General features: G+C 41.6%; 1 protein-coding gene across 2 annotated transcripts in view; it reads right to left on the bottom strand.

Annotated features, from left to right (window-relative positions):
• Nucleotides 1-6,810: 6,810 nt before the first annotated feature.
• NFXL1 (nuclear transcription factor, X-box binding like 1) overlaps nt 6,811-19,763 on the bottom strand; it is a 154,972-nt gene continuing 142,019 nt past the window's right edge. For both annotated transcript variants that reach the window (XM_073608484.1, XM_073608483.1), the window contains exons 22-23: nt 15,053-15,106; nt 6,811-10,457 (exon numbers count right to left, since the gene is read on the bottom strand). In XM_073608484.1, coding sequence (XP_073464585.1) covers nt 10,281-10,457; nt 15,053-15,106 — 231 coding nt within the window. In that variant the 3' untranslated portion in view covers nt 6,811-10,280. The remainder of the gene's footprint in view (nt 10,458-15,052; nt 15,107-19,763) is intronic.

The raw sequence follows: 19,763 nt of genomic DNA, 5'->3' as shown, positions 1-19,763 counted from the left end.
ATAAAAAAAAGACCGAAAATTTTGAAAAAAATAAAAGTTTTGCTTTTGTTTCTGTTAAAAAAAATTGTAAATAAGTAAGTTTTCTCTTTCACTGATGGGCACTGATAAGGCGGCACTGACAGGCACTGATACGGCGGCACCGATGAGGTGGCACCAATGAGCGGGCACTGACAGGCACTGACGATGGGCACTGATATGCAGCACTGATGGGCATTGATAGGCGGCACTGGTTGGCACTGATGGGCGACACTGATGGGCAATGAAAGGCGGCACTGCTGGGCACTGATAGGGTGGCGCTGATAGGCGGCACTGCTGGACACTGATACGTGGCACTGATGGGCACTGATACATGGCACTGATATGCGGCACTGATGGGCATCCCTGGTGGCACTGGCAGTGGTAGGCATTGCAGTGGGCACTGACTGGCAGCTGCCTGGGCACACAGTGGCATTTCCCTGGTGGTCTAGGGGCATACCTGGTGGTCCAGTGTGGATCGCTTCCCTGGTGGTCCTGGGCGGCTTCCCTGGTGGTCCTGGGTAGGATCCGAGGGGGGGCTGTGTTGATAAACAATCAGCACAGACCCCCCCTGTCAGGAGAGCAGCCGATCGGCTCTCCTCTACTCGCGTCTGTCAGACGCGAGTGAGGAAAAGCCGATCACCGGCTCTTCCTATTTACATCGTGATCAGTCATGATTGGACACGGCTGATCACGTGGTAAAGAGGGCACGCGGCGGCTCGATATTCCTGATCAAGTCATATGACGTCTGATCAGGAATATTAAACCACTTTGCCGCCGTCATTCTGTAATAGGGCGGGCGGCAGGTGGTTAAACATATCAGAGAAGATGTATTATTAATAAGACATGACATACAGGAGGTATCCACACGAACGACAGTCCTTGAGGGGAGACTTAGTCAGATAGAAGACGATGTAAATCCAATAAAACAAGAGGTACAACTGATGCGGTTAACAGTTAAATATGTGCATCCATAAAATGGATTAAATGGAAAATAGATCACGCAGGAAAAGTGCAAGGGTATTAGGTCTCTCCGAGAAAAGTGAAGGTAACAACCCTATAGAGTTTATGGAGACATGGTTTAAAGAAATGTTTGGCAAAGACTGTTTTTCAAATTTTTTTGCCATTGAGCGTGCACATAGAGTCCCATCTAGGGCACTGCCCTCAGGAAGCCAGCCTAGGCCCATGATCATTACATTTCTGTACTACAAAGATAAAAACACTATTCTCCAAAAGGCAAGAGTGATGAGGAATATACAGTATAATGGTGCAAGGATCTCACTATACCCGGACTTTTCTCCTGAATTACAGAAACAAAGAGCAAAATTTATAGAGTGCAAGCGTAGACTGCAACAGCTTAAAATTAGTTATGCACTGCTGTACCCGGCACGCTTAAAAATGACAGCCCTTGGAGAAACCAGGTTTTTTTAATACACCTGCAGAAGTGACATTAGGGTTGGAAAGGAATGAAGGGAAGATACAACGGGGTGAAGAGCTATGAGGATGACCAGAATGTAGAGGATAGTTTCCTCTCCCGAACTTTCTTTTTTTCTACTTTTTCTTTTTTTAGATATATGCATGGAAATGGGAGCAGGGGAGGGAGGGAAGGGGGAAAAGAGTCTCAGAGTAGAGTGTGAAGTGGATTGAGTCTCTCTTCTCTGTGGGGGGGGGGGGATATTGGAGTGTTATTTTTCTTTTCTTTTTTTTAATTTTGTATTAATGGACACAATTGAGATATTTGGGACACTAGGGATTGTTTTCCCCTTATTTAACTTGGCTTATAATGCACAAAAAGTCTTCTTTTTATTATCTTCAAAAAAGATGAGAATTATCACTTTGGGGAAGAAATGCAGTCAGTTTATAAGCCCTCAGTATGGGCCCAAAGATGGGCAGAAAAGAGGTGGTAGGGTGGGTGGAAGGAGGAGGGAGTGGGGAGGTAAAGGTTGGAGTGGTTGGGGGGTGGGGAAGGGGAGGAGGGGAGTGAATGGGGTGAATGTAAAGTTGCAAGGGAAACTAGGAGAAGTGGTGAAATGTTTGGGTATGGATCGGGAGGGGGAGAGAAAGATGAGAGTGTGGGATGTGAGTTATGGATGGGTTATAAGAATGCATGTGGGATAGGTTTTCAGTTTACACGGGAGGATAAAACACTAAAAAGAGATCACAATACACAGGGGGAAGAGTATTTGAGAACACTAAACATGAAAGAAAATGGAACAAATCTAAGGAACTATTTTGATAGGGATAAGAAAATGGGATAATAGAATGGTAGGGATTGGAGATGGAAGAGGGAAGATCCCAGGTCAGACTAGAAAAATCAGAAAAGTCAAGATATGCTCTTGGAATGTATGGGGGGTGAAGGATCCGTCTAAGAGACGGGCAATTTTCTCCGAAGTTAGTTTGGGTGGATCTGGAATACTTTGCCTGCAGGAGACACACTTTGAGAAAGAAACAACTAATGTTTTAGAACATAAGAAATTTAGGGTGCAATATCACTCGACTCACACCTCCTATTCAAGGGGGGTGAGTACATTGATAGATTCTAGATTGTTTTTTTCCTGCAGGCAAAGTGAAATAGATGAGAATGGAATGTATATTTTTCTTTTTTGTGTGATTGAAGATAGAGAATGTGCGTTAGCTAGTGTATATATTCCTCCACCATTTAGTACGGAAATTTTATGTGACTTGATAGGGTTTGTCGCTGACAAGCCGGGAGTGCCAGTCATAGTGGCAGGAGATTTTAATATGACCATGAATAAAAGTTTAGACAGGTTTCCGCAGAAGGCTTCTACCAATGGAACATTTGGTGGCCCATTGTTCCGATTCTGTGAGGAAACAGGGATGGTGGATATATGGAGGAGGTGGTATCCTGGGGTAAAACAATACTCCTGTCACTCCAATCACACTCTACCCTGTCCAGGATTGACCTCATACTGTGCAATGAAGAAGCTTTGAAGAGAGTGGAGGAGGTAGATTATAAGCCAAGGGGGATCTCAGACCACTCTCCAATAGTCTGTTCAATAAAAATAGGGGTGAACTATGGCAGGGGGGACTGGAAGATAAACCCCTTTTGGCTGGAGATAATCAAGGACACCGGGGAGATTGCGGCCAGCCTGAGGGAATTTTTAGATCTAAATTCAGGGACTGCATCATCAGGAACAATTTGGGATACTCTAAAAGCATACCTGCGGGGCGTGTTGATACAAAAAATAATTCATGTTAAAAGGCAATCCCAGGCTGAAGAAGTTAGGGTGAGAGAGGAGGTGGAGTGGGCTGAATTACGGTATGTGGAAGCACCAACCCCTCATAGTTATGATGAGTGGGTGAAGAAACATGAATACAAAAATTTAGTTCTGGAGGAAGTAGAGAATAAAAAATTATTTTAGAAGCAGACTTTCTTCGGGGAAGGAGAGTGAGTAGGGAGAATTCTGGCCTTATTAGCCAAGGCAAATAGCCCTCCAGCTACTATACCAGCAATACAGGATAAGGAAGGTAAAATTAGAAGGACCACCCCAGAAATAGTAAATGAGTTTAAGAATTACTATAAAAATTTGTATAGCAGCTCACAGAGAAATGTAGAAGGGGATATGTGGGATTTTTTCCAAAAACTAAAAATACCCTCACTGTCAAAGGAAGATAGGGAGGGATTAGAGGCTCCATTGACACTTAAAGAATTACGAAAAGCAACAGCAGATATGGCAAATCAGAAAGCCCCAGGGGCCAGACGGTTTGCCAATAGAAATTTAGAAAAATTATGGGGATATACTACTACCCAAACTACTACAGGTGTTCAATGGAGCTATAGGGGAAGGGAAATTACCACTTTCCATGACAGAAGCAACAATAATTGTATTAGCAAAAGAAGGGAAAAATCAATTAGAGACAGCCTCATATAGGCCAATATCTCTTTTATGTTTGGATGTTAAAATCCTCGCAAAAGTATTAGCAGCAAGACTGAATAAAATAAGTGGTAAGGTAATACACCCGGACCAAACTGGCTTTATATCGGATAGATCTACAAGCCTAAATGTAAGGCGAATTTTATTAAAATATGCAGATCCCGGCAGAAAACGGAGGGAATAGAGCTATCCTATCATTAGATGCAATTAAAGCCTTTGATAGCTTAGAATGGCATTATTTGTGGAAGGTACTGGTGGAATTTCAGTTTGGACCCCAATTTGTTCATTGGATAAGATTGCTATATGAGAGTCCCAAGTCCAAGGTAAGAATAAATGGGGAGTGCTCTGAGTGTTTCCAACTGGAGAGGGCGACAAGACAGGGGTGCCCTTTGTCCCCCTTGCTCTTCGACCTCGCAATGGAGCCCTTGGCCATTGCCCTAAGAGCATCTCAAGAGATACAGGGTTTTAAAAGGATAATGGGAGAGGAAAAAGTCACCATGTATGCTGATGACATTTTGCTTTTTCTTGGGGATACACAATCCTCTCAGGAGGCTGCTATGAGGCTGGTTCAAGACTTTGGATATTTCTCTGGGCTGGTAATTGGTTAGGATAAATCTGTACTTCTGCCCATAGATCCCCTTACGGAACCACTCCCGCAATAGGTAACCCAAATAAAGGTAGCTAACCAAATGAGATATTTAAATATTAATATGACCTAGGATCCAGGGCAGTTTATAGCAGGATATGTACTTCCACTTATGGTAAAACTCAGACAGAAGAGTAGGGTGTGGAGCCAACTACCTCTCTCGGTAGCCGGTTGGACCAACTTAATTAAGATGGTGTGGATGCCACAAATATTATATGTAATACATAATTCACCATTATGGATCCCAAAACATTGGTTCAAAAAATTAGATGGAGTATTTAGGGAATTAATTTGGAAGAACGGAACAGCAAGAATCCGCTTGCAGGTACTACAGCGACCTAGAGAGTTGGGGGGCCTGGCACTGCCGAACCCGAGGTTTTATTTTTTGGCGGCACAATTACAGTACATGAGAGGAAGTAATATACCTGCAGAAAGGGAGGAAGGAAATAAGCTATTATTGAATGACACTGGCCATAGTACAGTAGTAGGAGCGGTGGAAGCGGACGCCTTTGGATCTAGATGCCCAACAACCCAATTAATAGTGAGAATTTGGGAAACCATCAAGACTATGTTGGGTCATGGCGGTTTTTCTGAGTTTTCTCCCATATGGGATAATAAAAATTTAAAAGAACTTAAGGTAATGGGGAAAATAGAGGAATGGGATCGGAAAGGTATACACTACCTAGCACAGTTGTATAAGGCAGGCAGATTAAAATCATTTCAGGAAATTAGTGAAGAATATGAAATTTCAAACCGATTATTTTACAGATACCTACAAGTTAGCCCTGGACACACAATTTAGAGGGAGGGTACCAGAGTTGAGTGAAATGCCCTCTTTTAGGAAATTGTTAATGCTAAAACATCTAAAGGGGGTCAATATCTGAAATGTATGAGTACACGAGGGTAGCAGGACAGGAAGGAGAGGTGGAACATGGTAACAGGGTTAAGTGGGATAGAGATGTGGGGCCAATAACGGAGGAACAATGGAGGCAGGTCCTGGCTCTAGGACCTAACATCTCGCTCTCACCCTCACAGATCGTATCCCACTTTTACCTGATACACAGGTCCTATTATACACCTGCAAAGCTGTTTTTGTTTGGGAGAAGACCGAATGCAGAATGCCAAAGATGTGGAGACAGGAGGGGCTACTTGATACACATGATTTGGCGATGCCCCAAGCTGCACAGGTACTGGAGGGGAATGATAGGAAAATAAAATAAACGCTGTGTTTGGGACATCATTGGATACAGAGGCCAAGATATGTCTTTTGGGCTTAATAGAAGAGGAAGGTGTACTGGGATCTACACAAATCACAGTAACTAGATGCCTGTTTCAAGGAAGGAAGTTAATTGCACGTAAGTGGCAGGATAAAAATCCCCAAACGGTAATAGAATGGGTGAAAGTGGTAAAAGATACGATTGAGAAGGAGAAATATACATACAAAAATATACGTAAAATATGGAAACAATGGTTAGGGCAGGAATAATTTGGAACATGTTAATGTGAATGAGTAAGAAAGGGAATTTGGTTGAGAATGAAAGTTGAATGTAAGGATGTATGGGGAAAGAGGAGGGGTAGGGGATGGGATGGGATGATAAAGGAGAAAACATGGTTTGTTTCTCTGACCCTTGTTGTTTTTTTTTTTCTCTTCTTTCCCCTTTTATCTTTTTTTTCTGTTGTTCTTGCACCTTGCTGTGGGAAATGTATATTGACTAAATAATGTCATTTTAAGATTGAAAAACAAACGTATTTTCTCATTAAAAAGTATATTAAATTAAAAAAAAGACTGACCCTCCGATTCAAAAATCTGCCACAGATACATATCTGCAATGATGTTCAGCAAAGTCCTAGCAATCAATAGAGATCACCTCCAGAGGATAGTTTTTACTTTAACAAAACTGGAGTTACACATTTATTAAAGGAACATAAACATATAGCCTAGACCAACAAATATATTGGGTGACTAGTGATGCCTTTTGCTTAGTGATGTCTGTAGGCTGAATGAAAATATCTAACAGATTCCTCCATTCATGCCTTCCATCCATAGACTAATCTCCCTCTGTACCTCTTGTATTCTGACAGCTTGTATCAGTGGCCATGAGAATATTGAAAGCGACTGGATCTGACATGATGCAGCCATTGCTGAAGCTTTTCCATCCAGCTACTTATATTTTTCAGTCGAAGGATGCTGGTTAGGAGGTTGGTGACAACGCAATTAACATATGCCTAGTAATGAGAAAAAAAAGCAAAGGCTAGCATGTAAATTATATAGTTTATTAATTTTTATCATAACAGATTTATATTGTTACAGGCAACTGTTAAATAGATTCAAAATTCCAGCATTCAGTACGCAATGGTTTAAACAGAAAACGTGACTACATCAGGCATACAGTTCATTTTTTCTTTCCAGTCACCCACCCCCATATAAAAAAACAATTAAATGTATTATTAAACTTAAACTAGCAAACAAAATGTACTAAAAATGTTTAATAAGATAAAGAGCATATGTATACAAATGTGTTTCTTAGGGTACTTGTCCATTTCATGTTTGTTTGGGAGGCAATATAAACAATGTTCACATGGAGATCACTGATTATTATGCTGTAAAGGACATTCCCCCTCCAGGGTCAAAAGCCACTGAGAAAATTTGGAAGAAAAGGAAAATCAAAATAGCTCACATCCTACTTTCCGAATATCCCTATTTGAATAGAAGCCACTTTGATCTGATCATCACACCTGCTTCTGTTTATAAGGACAGATGGCTGGCCTAAGCAGCAACAGAATACTGGGATGCAATGTAGGCCCACTCTGGTAGGCCCACAAGTCTGTTTAAAAGCAACATTGACTGGACTGTACGTATAAGCCAGGGATCTCCAAATTTTTAAGGACCGCTTTACTGTCCTTCAGACTAGGGAGGCTGGATTGTGGCCAGTGAGGGTAGAAAATGTGCCAGGCCCAGCACCAGTGAGAATAAACATGGCCTCAGGGTTTGTGGTCAGGAGGAAAAGGAGTGGTGCCTCATCATTGGTATTAGTGGGTGTAATAGTACCCTATCATCGTTATCAGTGGAAGAGATAGTGCCCCATTGTTGGTGTCAGTGGGAGGAATAGTGCTCCAAGGGCTGCATCTGGCCCTCTGGCCACAGTTTGGAGACCCTCTGGTCTAAACCATTGCTGTGGCTGGATACAATAGGTATCTATCTGGCTGCAGGTCAGTGGGAGACAGCTATGGATAACTAGTGTGACACAAGTATTAGTATTTACAATGAACAAAATAAAGAAAGATTGAAGCTAGTCATTTTATAGGCAGCTACACAGACAACAATGATTTCACAGCTAATCAACATAATTCCTACCCCAAAAACTGAAATTAATGCCCCCCATTAGAATTATGGCTACAAACAACTCTCTGACATAATTCCAAAGGTCTATCACTATTTTTAAATGCCCCTAGTATAGCGTAAACAGAGACTTTATTGAATTATTAAGACATTCGTTGTACAGTAACAAATATACTGTACCAATAAACAGAGCAAACATTAAACAGTAGGTTACCCCAACATGTCATATTCCTGATATGTATCTGTTGTACATGTACTTATGTTAAACATATTTTGTTCTCTTTGTATTGCTTCCTTTTAGTAAAATACCTGGTGATCCTGCCAGTCCCACTGCTTTCATAGCAAATACTTCAAAGTGACCCTGCTAGGCATGATCCCAGCCAAGACACTACCTGCCTGGAGTTTGCATGTTCTCCCTGTGCCTGCGTGGGTTTCCTCCGGGTACTCCGGTTTCCTCCCACACTCTAAAGACTTGCTGGTAGGTTAATTGGATCCTGTCTAAATTGTCCCTAGTATGTATGAATGTGAGTTAGAGACCTTAGATTGTAAGCTCCTTGAGGGTAGGGACTGATGTGAATGTACAATGTATATGTAAAGCGCTGCGTAAATTGATGGCGCTATATAAGTACCTGAAATAAATAAATCTATGCCAAAGTGTCAGTTTTCTGACTGTTCTGGGAGAACAGCCTACCTGTCCTCCAATGATCAGACTTGTGCTGACATGACCCCCCCCCCCCCTCATTCACTGGGAAGGTCAGTGCTAAGAAAGAAAGAAAGAAAGAAAGAAAGAAAGAAAGAAAGAAAGAAAGAAAGAAAGAAAGAAAGAAAGAAAGAAAGAAAGAAAGAAAGAAAGAAAGAAAGAAAGAAAGAAAATATATACTAACACAAACACATATTTTACCCATTTTAAACTGAATGGGTTGTTTTAAAAAGGTAGGGGTTTACATATGCTTTGACTAAACCCACATGTGATCAAAATTCCTATACAACAATTAACCAAACTGGTTCTATTGCAGCTCAGCAGTCCTGAGATAGGGAGCTTAGTTTTCTTTTTTCAATTTTGACCCTTTTGTTTTCAACTGGTGATACAACATACTACACACTTCTTGTTCCTGGGTGACTACAGTCACTTCACTACTGTATGATAGGACTTCAAATATGTCTTTTTCAGGGCTGATGGGATTAGTAGTTACAGAACAAAAAAAGCTTGGTTAATTTCTGTTAAGGTCACAGAAAGTACACTATTTCTGGCAGAACCAACACGTATTTTCTGTTCATGTTGAAAATGTTCTTAGAAAATTAATTCAGCCACTACATCTAGGGACTGGTAGGACACAATATATATTACAATTTTGTTTTGTGTTTTGTTACCCTTTCAACAATGCCCATTGTGACAAATTATTTTACAAGATCACACAGTACATGTGTGCCTTCTTTACACAAATTCTGGATTTTCAAAAGTCAACGATGAGGAACATCCCCACCAAATCCTACAATGTAATATGCAGCAGCCTACTGACTGATGACCTTCTGCACACTGTGGGATGTGCTAGTGATATGTTTAAATACAGGACATTGAATGCTGCATGTGCATGTGGTTATAGGGAAGCCCAGCAGCAGTAGATTTAGAAGTTGCATGATACAGATCAGGTCCCAAGGAGAGCCTAGTCTTCATCTGAATGGCTTCTTTTTAGCTTGCAGTGACAGGTTTGCTTTAAGCCAGGTATCTCAATAAGCATGGGGCTGCATATGTGTCTATGCAGACATTTTTGCCACTAATGTGAGCTTTCTGGAGCTCAAGCTGGGTTTAAAATATATACATTTGTAATAGTATGCTTTTTAGCAACAAAACTATGTGTTTTACTTATCTGAGGATGCTGAAAATGAGGGTAATGGGGGCTCAGATTCAATGATCTACATATAAAACCCCTTACATCCATTTTATAGCAGAACAATATATTCTTTTCTTTATTCCGCTACAAATTATCCTTCTTCCATTGAACCATCTTCTTTAAACATGCAAAAGCTGTCCAATATACAATTCACATTTACGTTATGATTGGTTGGTGACTGACAAAACATTAAGGACGGTGCACCATGGACACATGCACCTGTTTCAAGAAAGAACATTGCTTAGAACATTGCATTATTTAGCCTTAAGCAAGGCACATGTTCATCTGAGCCAAGAAGCTCATGAAATTCTTAAAGTAGTAAGAATATGTGTATATTATATGACTCAATATCGAAATATGTAAAAAAGACAATATCTCAATGTATTTTGTATTTTGCACAATACTTGTTCAATACAGTATTCAATGTAGTGAGTAAAGAAATTGGAAGATGACATTCTCACAAAACGGACTTTTGTAGTAAATGTAAAATGTCATATATTAACTTGTGTCAGATACAGTGTAAATACAGCAAGAACAACGCCACAGACAGGCATTAAGATATAGTTCTTATATTTCTGCCAGTTGGATGGCTGCATCTCCATTTCATCCTTCTTCCTGTTCTTTTTCCGTTTTCCTTTCAGGCGGTTTTCAAATGCTTCTAATTCAGCCTATGAAAGGGTACATTCACAAAAGGTAAATTGCAATGCAAATTGTACAATTAACATATTGTTTGGATTGAAGGGAGAAGGGTTAGAACCTCTGTTTTTTTTACTGCTGTGTACCTGCTTGGGGAGATTTCCTTTACATCCTAAAAGAGCACACAGAAGTGAGGGGAATCTCCTCAAAAGGACACATACAGAAATAAACTCCTCTGCCCTTCCTGTAACTGAAATGTAAAGGTTGCAGAACCACAGATGATGCTCTCACATGATCATAGCCATGGCGGTGTTACCCTAGAAATGGCAGTTTGGGAAACACTTTGCGGTTGCAAATGACATTGTCAGATCACCTCTGTACTATTGTGTTACTATTCATGGACACAATAGTTCTTAGGCAGATGCAAACCATAATACTCAATAACAGGATTCAGACCCAAATACAGATTATATACCGCACTAACTGCCCATATTCATCAGCATACATTTAGCTCTTGATGGCCATCATCATCCTGGGTGCATATCTTAAAATAGAAAATAATCTCAGCCTCCATGTTCCAAACTGAGCTTTCCCTGGTCTGAACCTGCTCAAAGCACAGATGTGTACCACGCTGGTGATCCACACAATGTGGGTGCCGGCGTCTATAATGCTCATTCGAGAATCTTGACAGTATGAGTGATGTAAAGATGCCACACTTCCGACAGCCCAGTATGTGATAAAGGAGGAAAACTGCCTCAGCCTGTGCTCCTCCCAAGCCATGCTGCTGATGCATTTTTTTTTCACCCCACCTTGGGGCATGAAGAAATTTGTTGGGCGTGGCATGGGATGGGTTGAGGCTGTTTTCCACCTTTATCACATACTTGGCTGTCCTAAGTGTGGTGTCTATATATCACATATACTGTCAAGATTCTAGTCATTTCAGTTCTATTAAAATAAAAATCACCTTTTGCAAAAAAAGAAAAAAAAAATTACCAGCTGTATAATCAGAGGTAAAACATTTAAAGTCTGCAACCAAAATAATGGTAAAAGGTAGTTGCATATTATTGAGACAGGATAATTAGTCAAACTAAAATAAAAAGCACAAACGCAACCTAAAGGTCCTCTACTAAATACTGTGAAATACAGCACTGTAATAATGTCCTGAGATAAACACAAGAACCATCATTGATGGCTTCTCTGAGAATGCTTGCTGCCAAGCCATCATGGCGATCCACAGGATTAAATACTTTAAGGAAATAGGCAGAACACAAATCAGGAGTTCTAACTTCATATGTGGTCACTTGTTTCAGGTCAGTGAATGAGACACAATTAACAATGTAACAAGAACGCAATGTGTGAACATGCAAGACTAAAAAGTAGCTAGCAATCATCAAAAAAGGACCTTGTATCTGCTCCAGGCACTTCCTTGGTGGTGGAGGGACCTGTCCAGGGGGGTGGTGGAGGGGCCTGTCCAAGGGGGTGGTGGAGGGGCCTGTCCAGGGGGGCTTTTTACAGGATCACAAGGCAGCAGCATCAACACATTATGAGAGTGATGTAGCAAAAAACAAACACCCCACTGAGGCTGAGCTGTTCAGTTCAATAAACATTAAAACAACTCAATACAAAACAGTTTTAAACGTGTTGACTTTATCACATTCCTTGTGAATTACTTATTGTGCTGTACTCCATGCTGGGAGATAATAGGCGTGTGACAGCACTTCCCCAGGCCACAAATGAAATCCAGCTATACCAGAAATCTTTCAAAACTCTTAGCAGGCTTGTGGAGAACAAAGTGTAGACTAGCATGATGGGTATCTTGTACACAGCGTGCTGGCTTGCTACCCCCAACTCTGACAACCTGAAAACACAACAAAGCCTCCATTCGCCTGAAATATGGTTTGTGTTACATTCATTTTACACTGTTTATGAAAAATGTTGTCTTAAAGCAGAACTAAACCTCCCCTGCAACGTATCACTGCAACGTATTTGAGAAAAAACATGCGTGCCTGCAACCCTAAGTGATCTATATTACTGCTGGGATGATCTTTACTGGTCCACCCAAACCCTGAGCCCCAGACCAGTAGCAGTTAGTGGCCTGTTAAGAAGCAGGCCGCACAGCAGGAGGTGAGCAGCAGGCGAGCAAGCAAAGCTTTACCTGAATTTACAGCCGCTCACCATTGCATGCATTACCACCTAAACTCCTCCTTTTGTCAGATCAGCAGTGGCATTAGATTCCCATAGGAGTGCAAACCTTACTGTAAACTGTACATGCGAGGGATTTAGGTTGCGCACCCCTTATAAGAATCTAATGCTCGTTGATCTGAGGCGGAGCTGCTAGTGATGGAAAGCGGCTGCAAAAATAGATTATTATTAGCAGAGAGGTTTGACTGCACAGAGACTACAGTATATTAAAATCAATGTATACCTGAAGCTCTGGCTGGATAGCTATCCACAGGCTTTATATAAGGTGGCACAGAAAAGAGGAGTAGTGTAGTGGCTAAACTACCTTAATACACACCCAGTTGCTGGAAAAAATAATAAAGCAGGTGCTTTAGATTACTTTTTGTAAGGGAAAAATTATACCACTTCCCTCTGATGTAGGCACCGCCTTCATCAGCTCAGAGGAGAAATAAAAGAAGTTTCTGCAAGATGGTGGCGTTCATTTACTAAAATCGGAGAGTGCAAAATCTGGTGTGGCTCTGCATAGAAACCAATCAGCTTTCAGGTGATTTTGACAAAGCTTAACTGAAAAAGCTGAGGTTAGAAGCCAATTGGCTTCAATGCACAGCTGGCACAATACCTAAACATGTGTAGACTGGGGAGAGACACTGGCAGAACCACATATTTTCCAAGCTGAAGATTATAAGCGTATGGCGTTTATATCCATGTTTTGTTGGACTTGTAAAAATCTTCAATAAACCACCACTGTTTTACACTATGTGGCTATCTTTCTCTTCTTTTATATCACATCCATGAGAGATAGGGAAAGGGAGAAACCAGCAAGGTTGGCTTCAACGCCATTCTCGTTTACATCCAGTGGATGGATGCTCCATGATGTGTGAATCTATGTCTTACTAGGCTCCTATAATGTGGAGTCTAGTTATCTGGTAAGGGGACATCTTTTATTATCACATTGGAAGGTGTTTTGCCATCTATTATCCTCTGAGATACGATTTCAAGAATTTCTTCTTTTGTTTTGGACACTTTATGGACTAATCACCACCATTTATTCATTTTATATTGATTTATATATTTCTCACAATTTAATAGCGTGGCAATTTTTTAGTTTTTTCATGTTTCAAGTGTTCTGTTGTATGACTGCCAGCTGCTTTTTTGATCATTTTTCACTCTTCTTCACCGACGCAATTATTAAATTTCTTTCTACTACCACGCACAGCTGCACCATATTTTGCACTCTCCGGTTTTAGTAAATAAATCCCAATGTGTTTAAAAAAACCAAAACACACACACAGGGGAGAAAGTCTTTCAGGTACGTACGCACAATTGTTCTCTAACTATTGCATGAAAAAAACAAGCAATATATTTTTTGAGGGGATAAAGTTTGGAAGGGTTAGAATCCCTATAATTGTTTTTGCTTTCCATGTCTCTTTGTCTGTGCTTGACCCCTTCTATTTGCCCTAACAACCAATGTCACCAGCACTGAAAGCGAGGGGAAAATCCAAGCTTTTGAATGGTCACTGGGATAGGAGTAGAGGGGAAATTTTCCAACCTAAACACTTGTTCCAGTGACATCTAAAAGGTCTCCTCTTCTTTGGAGAGACCTCCTCTCATTTCCTGATATGTCCTTTAAGACAGGAAGAACAGGAAAAGGTTTTTAGGTAGCTTACAGGAGGAGGATAGCCCAGGGAGAACCTCTGCACTATGCTGTTCTTTCATGGTCAGGCAAGTGACACAGGAAGCTGCAAGTCTGCCATAGCACATAGAGGTCTATGTACAATATTTTGGCAGGCAAAAAGTACACAAAGATATTTCAACTATGTACCAAGTTGTTTTCGCTGAGGTTTCACTTTACGTGGTTACCTATAACAACCAAATTTTTGCATTTTTTGTGTGTTTTCTAGAACAGATTTGAACACAAGCCTGGTTACTATAGGCAGTACCTATAGTTTTGTTTCTTCACACTTTTCCAAACTGTAAGATACAGGTGTTGCTTCCCCATTTTTTTTTTTTATTTATTACATTTTGCCTGCTACCACAGAAGATCAGTAAACAAAATGGACACCTATGTGTATGTATAACAATGGCTGCTGGAATAACACTCAGCTGATTGCAATGAGCCAGTTATGTCAAATTGTTTGGGAACATAAAAGACAAGTCTATGTGAACTTTGGCACTGATACACCCGGAGACATAAAATGATTACCACACCACCACAATTTTTTTAAGAAATGGTTGACAATCGGGATATCTATAGGCACCCGTGAAATCAGCAGGCAGTCATATGTAAGTAGCCTTGCTGGGAACTGACCAGCCTATTAGGATAAAACAAGTCTTACCTAATAAGTGCATAATAAAAAGGAGATAGAAGCCTGGCAATGACACCTGCAAATGTTCTTTTCAGAGTAGAACACAAATAATAATATAATGTCATTAGTAGTAGTAGTACCTGCTGCTTCCGTTTCTCTTCCTCATTTGCTGCCTTCTCTTCCTTTTCTTTCATCTGCAAAAAATATATAAATATTTCAAAAAGAAGAACATAACCAGCGGTGTACCAAGGTGGGTACAGTTTGCTTCGGGTGTTGGCCTGTGAGTTGGTAACGGACTGCCAACCCCAGAATTAGACTGCTAACAAGAGCCAGGATTTTGCTTATGTATATGAAGAGCCCGCTTAGCACAGAACATATGTACACTGCGCACAGTGATACTAGTGGCCACAGGAGGAAGTGAGGGGACAGCCGGGAGAAACGCTGACACACAGGACCTGTTGGGCTACATTATAACTGTGTGCTTTACACTAATCAGCTGCAGCTGGTCGTCCAGTGAGTTGGGGAAAGGGGGTGGGGGTTGGGAGTTAACCTGTACTACAGATTCTGCAGGGGGAGGGGAAATATAAGGTGCCTGTACTGAGAAGATCTGTAATGCAGGGGCAGCGGGGTTGTCTGTATTGCGGAGTTTGTACTGGGAGGGGGTTCTGCTACTCGGGGATGAAGATGAGTTGTGTCTTTACTGAGAGATCTGTACTGGGGGAGGGGAGGTGTTGTCTGTACTGGTGAGAAGGGGAGGGGTCTCTACTACTGAGGGGAGGGAATGGAGTGTGTGAGTGTGTGTGTGGGGGGGGGGGGGGGAGATCTGTACAAGGGGGGCACTGTTAACTCCATGCTGGGGGAGGGTCAGTTTGTGCTGGGGGGTGAGGTTGGTCTGTGCTGAGGTACTTGTGTTGGGGGATCCATTCTACTGAGGGGTCTATGTAGGGAAAATCAACCTCTGCTGGGAGGTAAGTCAGTACTTAGGGGTCTGTGTTTGGCAGAGGGGGGCATCTGTGCTCTTTTTTTAGGGGGTTTGTATTGGGGGGGGGGGTCTGTCCTGAAAGAAGTAGGCTAGGGGGGGTATTTAGGGATGTTAGGGAAGATCTGTACTGGGGGGGGGGGGGGGGGGGTGATTTGTACTGGAAGAGGAGTAATTTTGATTGTACTCTGTAAAGCGGCCTGCGTGTTATGTACTCCTGACCCCTGTATTATAGGCACTAAATCATGAAAACAGAGAAGACAGAATTTGGAGCAGCTGTGCATGGCAACCAATCAGCTTCTAACTTTCATTGTTGAAACTTAAAACAAGTTGAAGATAGAAGCTGTTTGCCATGCACAGCTACTACAGATTCGGTTTGCTCCAGTTTTGATAAATTCCCCTCACTATGTTCCGGAGAGCGCACGGAGGGGGAGCAGACCGGAAGAGGATGGGGGGGAGACCGGAGGAGCGCACAGAGGGGGTGCTGACCAGAGGAGGATGGGGGGGGGGGGGGCCCAGATGACAGGGGGGAGGAGCACACTGAAGGGGACCGGAGGAGGACAGTGGGGAGGAGCGCACAGAAGGGGACCGGAGGACGGGGGGAGGAGCGCACAGAAGGGGACCGGAGGAGGACAGGGGAGAGGACCGGAGGAGCGCATGGAGGAACACAGAGGGGGAGCCGGAGAAGGATACAGGGGACACTCAGGAACAATTGGTGCGGCGGCGGGGGAAGTTATAATCACCAGTCTCCCGGTATGCTTCTCCGCCTCATCCCTCCACGGCTTTCAGCTGCTTTATTGAAAGCCATACAGGGAGATCAGTGATTATAACGCCCCTGCCCCCCCACCCCAAACTGAGTATTCAGGTATCGGACTTGGCATCAGGATCATTTGCACGAGTACAAGTACTTCTGCAAATACCCGGTATCAGGACCGATACTAGTATCAGTACAACCCTACTTTTGATAACATAGTGCATGTATGGAACAGTTTTATTTTATTAAAATGAGTGTGCTGAGATTTATACTCGTCTGTTACATTCTTGCTTGTGGCTCTGCCATTAAAGCATATTTTGTGGGTAAAAGGACTATGGAATATGTCTTGAGTATAATGGGGTTTTATTTATCTATGCCCTTTTAAGCTCCTCCCATTATTATCACAATTTGACAATACTCCCAATACGCCACAACACACAGAGCATGCCACTTTATTCCTTCACAACATTTTTTTTATAGGTGTAGAAAAATGATTGGACCCAATTGCCTCTGCATATTATATATAGAATTTTCATTATTTTGCTAGAAGAGGCTGGAAGTCTTGCAGTCTTCCAACAATAATCTAAGCACATTGCTTCCCTATCCCAGGAGGGTATTGGACGTTCTCTACTTTTTATTTCCACCAGTGAGAATACGCAGATCCAAACTGTATGCATCCTCAGGTCCTCAAGTGAGAAAAACATGTCAATCTGCGTGATACTTTATCACATTTTCTCTATGATTAATCTATCTTGATTATCACTCAGAAAAAAGGAAAGCCTGTGGTGACCATTTTTTTCTGTTTTAATTTAATCTGTGACAAAGTCTCCCTGCTCTTTGTCAAGGAAAGAGGAATGGAAACCAATCTGCGTCAATATGCTTAGCTAATGATAATAAATCGCAGACACATTTAGCCATCCTTAAATGACTATTAAGGCACCAGGATTAAACTCAAACTTCTTTGCAATTCTGTCAATGAAAGATTAAGACAAGCACAGCAAACGCTTTATTGCCTTTTCTTCACTGAAGGGGGAGCAATAGAGTATTATTAGTCCCAAAAAAATTACTGGAAAAGCTGTTTCTGCACAACCCTCATCTCAGACGGAGGACAAGTATAAACTAGATAACTAAATCATAGCTCTGCTGAGACCCCAAGTGATCTCTGGTGTTCAGTGTGTGTGCATGGTAATTCTCTCCTTTTGTTAAAGTGTTACTAAACCCAGATCAGTCTGTATATGCAGTAAAGCATGCTTGTTATATTCACTGTGGAAACTAAGGGGTTAATCCTCCACAATGTGTAAAAAGCATGTTTGATTCTGTCTTCTCTGATCCTCCCCCTCCTTTACTGTCCCCAATCCATCTCCTGATAGTACAGAGCCTTGGAGGCACTCTGCACATGCTCAGTTTGGTGTGTATTGCTAGAGAGTTTTTTTGGGAGGTTGCATGTGATCGGTACAGGGCCAATCAGCACTGTCCAGACAGAGGGTCTGGGGTCCTGCAGCCTCATAGGACAGTCAGAGGAGAATGAAAACTCTTCCTGCAAGCAGATAGATATTCGATACTAACACACACACACACTAGGGGGCGGGTGGCAATGCCACTACAAGAATGTTACTGACACCCCTAGTGTATTCTCCACAGGATAAGGCTAGTATCTGCAGAATTTACTCAACCCATGACACTACTTAAAAGTGAAATGAAGGATGAGAAGTGGTCATAAAACAAATATTTGATAGGCTTGTTAAAAAAATGATCATATATCACAAATTAAATTACAGCCTAGTCTAAATAGATGCTTCTTTAAACATGTGCACCCTGCAACAGCACGCACCAAGGACTATAAAATTCCAGTCTACGGTGTATTCTACAGAGTGAAGTATATACTATACATTCTCATAGACAATTCAAGAGGGCAGAGACCAGGTTGGATGTGGTTTTACTGAGGCAGACATTGTACAAATTCCATAGTGTGCATGAGAATGACCTCCAAAAACTATCCCTTTGAGCTACCACATACATTTGTTTGGTGGTGTATGACTGACAGTGGCATAAAATGTACCAATGGTCTGGGAAGCATTGGCCCAAACATAATGAACCTAGCTGTAATATTATTATTTGGTAAGCAATATTATGTATGTGAATAAATTAACATTAGTTTTAACTTTCATAAAGTGGAAGAAAGTATTTTCAACTGCAAAAATATAAACAGCAAATTTCAAAACCAAATATACAGGATATAAAAAGGATGACATTATGTATGCCAAAAGACTAGTATTTAACTGGAATGTCCCATTGTGGTATCTTTCTGTGCCACGCGCATGGGACACATACTCCTGATGAAGCTTTTCAGCAAAACGAAATTGAGTCTTGACTTGGTCCATATTTATGATCATAAGTAATAGTTTAACAAAAAAGGAAATTATGTATGGCATATGACAAACCAAGGAGGGCAAGTCATCAGAGACTCATTATATGCTATGGATCTTTCCCTTTGAATAATATAACTATGTTTGTATACATATTTGTAATAATTATACATTTTATGGAACAATTTGTGTTACTGATTTTGGATGACACCATTAAAGTCCCATATACCTTGTATATTTGGTTTTGACTACACTAAGGGATGAGGAGCAATTACCTACCCATCAATATACCCATGTGAGTACTTTCATCATAAAGAGAATCTTTATGTTAACGCTGTTTAAAGTGGAAGTTTAATCAAAAAGATAAACCTACTCTCAGCCACATTCTAAGCCTAATCCATCTAACCCTGTAAAGAAAAGATCGTTATACTTACCTAGTCTGAAGCCACTCAGGTCCTGTCTCCAGCGGCAGCATCTGTGTAGAGACAGAAAGCCGACAACGGCCAGGAAATGCCTGGGAAATGATGCCACCCATAATCTTACTATAGGGCAGGGGTAGGCAACCTCGGCCCTCCAGCTGTTTTGAAACTACAAGTCCCATGATACATTCCAAGACCCAGACAATAACAGGTATGACTCCTAGATGCAGAGGCATGATGGGATTTGTGGTTTCACCACAGCTGGAGGGCCAAGGTTCACCCACCCCTGCTATAGGGCATCCGTTGTCCGCTGTCCCTCCTCTACACAGCAGC

Source organism: Aquarana catesbeiana, linkage group LG01 (assembly GCF_042186555.1).
Source record: "Aquarana catesbeiana isolate 2022-GZ linkage group LG01, ASM4218655v1, whole genome shotgun sequence".
In the NCBI taxonomy this organism is placed as follows: domain Eukaryota; kingdom Metazoa; phylum Chordata; class Amphibia; order Anura; family Ranidae; genus Aquarana; species Aquarana catesbeiana.
This window is presented reverse-complemented; position numbering and strand designations above follow the sequence as displayed.